Source organism: Oncorhynchus masou, chromosome 8, assembly GCF_036934945.1.
Source record: "Oncorhynchus masou masou isolate Uvic2021 chromosome 8, UVic_Omas_1.1, whole genome shotgun sequence".
In the NCBI taxonomy this organism is placed as follows: Eukaryota; Metazoa; Chordata; class Actinopteri; order Salmoniformes; family Salmonidae; genus Oncorhynchus; species Oncorhynchus masou.
Genome location: NC_088219.1, coordinates 24,344,560 through 24,350,271, shown reverse-complemented (window position 1 = coordinate 24,350,271; position 5,712 = coordinate 24,344,560). Strand labels below are relative to the sequence as shown.

The following is a 5,712-nucleotide window of genomic DNA, read 5'->3' as shown; positions in this document are numbered from 1 at the left end:
GAACACGCATCGTCATGGTTGGATTTGCCAAAGGGAGAGCTTTGTATGCATCACAGAAGTTAGAGTATCAGTGGTCGAGGGTTTTGCGCATGCGCATAGTGCAATCAATATGCTGGAAGAATTTAGGTAGACTTGTTCTCAAATTTGCATTGTTAAAATCCCCAGCTACAATAAATGGATCCTCAGGATGTATGGTTTCCAGTTTGCATATAGTCCAGTGAAGTTCCTTGATGGCCGTCTTGGTGTCTGCTTGAGGGGGAATGTACACAGCTGTGACTATAACTGACGAGAATTCTCTGTTGGCGCGATGCATGGAGAAGCCCGGTGGCTGAACCAATTCCTACAGCATATTCCGAGAGAACCATGTTTCTGTGAAACAGAGACTGTTACAATCTCTGATGTCTCACTCCGGAAGGCAACCCTTGCTCGAATTTCATATAACTTGTTGTCAAGAGACTGGACATTGGCTAGTAATATACTCGGGAGGCTGGTCAGGTGGCCGGTTCACCTGCCCCTTCTGCGGCGTCATTGTTTTGGATGGTCTACTGGAATTATCTCCATTGTTCTGGATGGTGGTGCAAACAGAGGATCCGATTCAGGAAAATCTTATTCCTGGTCGTAATGTTGGTAAGTTGACATTGCTCTTATATCCAATAGTTATTCCAGGCTGTATGTAATAAGACTTAAGATTTCCTGGGGTAACAATGTAAGAAATAATGCGTAAAAAAAAAAATACTGCATAGTTCCTATAGAACTCGAAGCGAGGCGACCATCTGTTGGCTCCAGAGATGGTCGCCAGTATGGCGAGCAGTATGTTGGCGCCATACTGTTCTTAAGCTCAGGTGCATCCTGCTTCTATTGATCATCCTTGAGATGTTTCTACAGTTGTGACCAAAAGTTTTGAGAATGACACAAATATACATTTTCAAAGTCTGCTGTCTCAGTGTCTTTAGATGTTTTGGTCAGATGTTACTTTGACATGCTGAAGTATAATTACGAGCATTTCACAAGTGTCAAAGGCTTTTATTGACAATTTCATGAAGTTGATGCAAAGAGTCAATACTTGCAGTGTTGACCCTTTTTCAAGACCTCTGCAATCCGCCCTGGCATGCTGTCAATTAACTTCTGGGCCACATCCTGACTGATGGCAGCCCATTCTTGCATAATCAATGCTTGGAGTTTGTCAGAATTTGTGGGTTTTTGCTTGTCCACCCGCCTCTTGAGGATTGACCACATGTTCTCAATGGGATTAAGGTCTGGGGAGTTTCCTGGCCATGGACCCAAAATATCGATGTTTTGTTCCCCAAGCCAATTAGTTATCACTTTTGCCTTATGGCAAAGTGCTCCATCATGCTGGAAAAGGCACTGTTCGTCACCAAACTGTTCCTGGATGGTTGGGAGATACGGCCTCGATCCCAGGCTGTGTCGCAGCTGGCTGCGACCGGAAGACTCATGAGGCAGTGCACAATTGGCCCAGCGTCGCCCGGGTTAGGGGAGAGTTTGGCCAAGCTGGGATCTCCTTGTCCCATCGCACTCTAGCAACTCCTTGTGGCACCCGGGCACATGCACGCCGACTTCGGTCGCCAGCTGTACGGTATTTCCTCCGACACATTGGTGTGGCTGGCTTCCGGGTTAATGACCCGAAGCACACAGCCAAGACAACGCAGGAGTGGCTTTGGGACAAGTCTCTGAATGTCCTTCAGTGGGCCAGCCAGAGCCCGGTCTTGAACCCTATCGAACATCTCTGGAAAGACCTGAAAATAGCTGTGCAGTGATGCTCCCCATCCAACCTGACAGAGCTTGAGAGGATCTGCAGAGAACAATGGGAGAAACTCCACAAATACAGGTATGCCAGGCTCGTAGCGTCATACCCAAGAAGACTCAAGGCTGTAATATCTGTCAAAGGCGCTTCAACAAGGTACTGAGTAAAGGGTCTGAATACTTATGTAAATGTAATATTTTTTATTTTGAATAAATTTGCTAACATCTCTAAAAACCTGTTTTTGCTTTGTCAGTATGGGGTATTGTGTGTAGACTGATGAGGGATTAAAACAAATATATTTTAGAATAAGACTAACTTAACTAAATCTGGAAAAGTGAAGGGGTCTGAATACTTTCCGAATGCACTGTAAGTGCTGTACAATGTCAGTCTCTCCACACACACACAGGCACACTGTCCCCTGACGCATCTCTGCGTTGGGAGTCTGACCTCTGGCCCTCTTCAGAGATGGTCTTTGACGCCTTGTTTGTCACTTCTTCTCTGAGTAATTGTTGTAATGAGACACTTATTGAGATTTTACTATTCCAATGCCAGTATGATACACAACAAGCCACCTGTTATGACATTAAGAATTAACACTCATTTAGAAAGGCACATTTGAATTTCCAATAGCTTGATATATTCCTAAATAATGGTGTCAAATGGCACTGCATAAACATGGTTATTTAAAACCTTACACTAGCTGTAGCTTATTTTATCTGTCCCATGTCATGTCCTACTGATAGGGTTTATTCCAAGGTATTGGAGAGCTACTCTCATATAGACGATTGTTACATTCAGAATTGTTTATTTCCCAGTTCTCTCACCACTGCCATAGCTCTACAGTAGACTATGTATGGAATCATTGGGCAGTCTAAGAAATGTGTGTGCCAAGCTGCACCATTGGCTAATCTACCCAACATCATTAGGACATCTGTATCTTCTACCACACCACGTGCTGTACTAAACTGTACTAGTTGTACTGGCTGTATTTTTTACATCACAGCATTACCATGAAGCCATAGGGGTGGGGGTAGAAATTGTTCTTTTTGCTCCATCCGTTTGATGGCTCCCAATGACTTCTCACTATTGCTCCATTTTGTTTGCTGCCTTGCATATGAATGACTGGTTTAGTGTAACAATCATAAATATTCAGAGCAATTAGCCTTGTCATCCCTGTAAAGGGACTGACAGCATCTTCTCATAATCAGAGGTCCTGCTTGATGTGCCTTAAACAAAATGGAAGATTTCTGATGCAGCTCATCACTCTGTGTCTTCGCTGCTTGCTCTGTCTGTCTAATAGCTTGTCACAAGCACACCACTCTGGATCAATGTCACACCGTTTGTTTCTCCATCACTCACTGTTCTTTCTTGGCCATCCCTCTTCTCAGTCTCTTGTCCTATGATTGGAATGCAAAGGGTTAATTAAGGGGAGACAACTTGCATGACCTAAAATTAGATTTAAGAACAAATGATCTTGTATGTTGTAAAAACACAGGTTTAGGATATTTTTTTAGAGACAATTATTAACCTCATTGGCAATATATGGAGTTGAATGGTTCCATTTCTTTGTAATGCATCTTATTGGAATGTCTATGGCTTCACATAATTTCAAGGCAATATCCATTTGGTCTGACAGTGGGCAGGTGTAAAGGGCAGTCTCCCGTCAACTCCTTGAAGTATACAGACAGACGGTGTCAAACGGTCAGTCTCATCCATCTATTCGAACAGTGTCATTCCTCTATTCTAATATACTTTTTAAAATCCAAATGGGAGAGATTAATTTTGAAAACGGAGTCATCAAATATCAGATCGGACATTGGGGGTGGTCCCATTGGGGTGCAAAGTGTTGTGATGACGTAGGCGCAAAGCGTAAGCTTTATCAATTGGTACGATCCCTATAAATAACGGAAAGTTCCTAGCAGACATTCGAAAAGAAAAACCGAGCCCTTTGAAAGAGTTCAGTTGTAGCCGACAGTATCAATTGGACGAAGCACTTCAGACTGAACAAGATGCCATATTCTACGTTTCCACTGCTGAGGGTCCTGGGGCTCCTCGCGCTCTCCTCCGCGTGCTACATCCAGAACTGTCCGCGAGGCGGGAAGCGCTCTTTTCCTGATCTTCCACGACAGGTGAGTTTATTCGTCGATTTAAAATGGGAAGTAAAGTTACTGATATGTTCCCAAGTAAGTTATTTTTTTAAATTTCGTAGTTCGTTATAGTTACAGTAACGAGTGCTTTGGTGTTTTAAGAAACTTTATTGGTGAAAATAACCTATTGCTTGAATTAAGGAGCCTATTTATTCTAATCAGTTAGGCCTATCTATGAAAATAAAATAATTGTCAGATTAGTATCAAAGCAGCTTCGTGTGGATAGCCTATATACCAATTCACTGCGCAAAATAGGGTCCTTCCCGACATAATGGTCCTTCATGTGACTTCTTACTCATGCTTGCAAAATTAAATCATGACTCAAAGTAGGCTCAATACTAACGTTATTCATTTCAAATGCAGTAATCAGCGTGAATTATACATTCAGGTGTTGTGTAGCCGTGTTTCCAATGCGCTATGGTCGTGCGTAATGGCCAAAATGCACCGTCTGCTGGCCACTCTACCATTAGCACAGGGATTAATAATGGATGCTTTCATTTCCAGTGCATGTCGTGTGGCCCCGGGGACAGGGGCCGCTGCTTTGGTCCCAATATCTGCTGTGGGGAGGGCATGGGCTGTTACATGGGCTCCCCAGAGTCAGCTGGTTGTGTGGAGGAGAACTACCTGCCCTCCCCCTGCGAGGCTGGAGGAAGAGTGTGTGGCTCTGAGGGAAGCTGTGCTGCATCTGGAGTCTGCTGTGACTCAGGTAAGACAGTTAGTCAATAAATGGAAAGGTGAGTTTTGAAACAGTTGCTAAACTGTTTTACTAATGGGAGGTGACTTGTGCACTTACTTGAATCCAAATATTTTTGCATCATCCACTTGTCATAATACTATTAAACTTTTTTACAGAGAGTTGTGTGCTAGACCCAGACTGCCTAGAGGACAGTAAACGTCAGTCACCCAGCGAACAGAACGCTGCCTTAATGGGTGGTTTGGCAGGAGACCTGCTGCGGATCCTACATGCCACCAGCAGAGGGAGACCTCAGTAACCAACCACTGCCCATCCCTCACCTGAACACACCCAGAATAGAGTTTAAATTCACCATTTCACATGCACTACTACAAAAACAAACATCACACAGATTCACAGACACACAGCAGAAGGAGAGCAGGCTTGCTACATAAGGGGGAAATTTATCAGCTCTACATGAATGTTTACTGTGTGCTCAGTAGCCTTCAGTAAGTTGTCATTTCTAATGCTTCAACTCAAATATGCATTGTACAATCTACTGGGGTGGAAGGGATGTAAATATGTAGTTAATAAATCTTTTCTTGCACTATTAAAATGTGTATTTTCTATGGCTTACTGAGAGGTACAGTAACAGGCAAACAGCAGCTTTATAGGGATCGTTCACCACAGAAACAAAGGGGTTCTTGTCAGGCTTGGTGACAATAACTGTCTAAATTCAAGTGAATTTATTAATTGATTTGCATTCCTATGGAGCACATTTTTTAATTCAAGTCTGGAATACCAAGCAGGTAGCCTACCAGTTAGAGCGGTGGGCCAGTAACCGAAAGATGGCTAGTTCGAATCCCCGAGCCAACAAGGTGAAAAATCTGTTAATATGCCCTTGAGCAAGGCACTTAACAATAATTGCTTGAGGATCCCCGTTGACCCTGGCCGTGACCCCACCGAGGGTGTCTCAGGGAGAGTGGGCTAAGCAAAAAATTAATTTACAATTCACACTTGTACATGTGTGAAATAGGACAAATAAGCACCTACGAAATTATTAAGATTTGGCACCATATAATCTTTGATTTTAGGATGAACTTTCCCTTTCAGGTGATACTACAATGTGG

General features: G+C 43.3%; 1 protein-coding gene across 1 annotated transcript; it reads left to right on the top strand.

Moving 5' to 3' along the window:
* Positions 1-3,618: 3,618 nt before the first annotated feature.
* On the top strand, positions 3,619-5,256 carry LOC135544427 (vasotocin-neurophysin VT 1). Its single transcript, XM_064972025.1, has 3 exons — positions 3,619-3,891; positions 4,414-4,615; positions 4,762-5,256. Exons 1-3 carry the CDS (start codon positions 3,772-3,774, stop codon positions 4,899-4,901), a joined length of 462 nt encoding a protein of 153 aa, XP_064828097.1. The 5' UTR covers positions 3,619-3,771; the 3' UTR covers positions 4,902-5,256.
* Positions 5,257-5,712: the final 456 nt, after the last annotated feature.

Bases quoted from the DNA above. Each gene is read 5' to 3' on its own strand.
- LOC135544427 (XM_064972025.1), top strand. From the start codon at position 3,772: ATGCCATATTCTACGTTTCCACTGCTGAGGGTCCTGGGGCTCCTCGCG. The intron at 3,892-4,413 runs GTGAGTTTATTC...TTTCATTTCCAG, and splicing joins TTCCTGATCTTCCACGACAG to TGCATGTCGTGTGGCCCCGG. The intron at 4,616-4,761 runs GTAAGACAGTTA...ACTTTTTTACAG, and splicing joins TGGAGTCTGCTGTGACTCAG to AGAGTTGTGTGCTAGACCCA.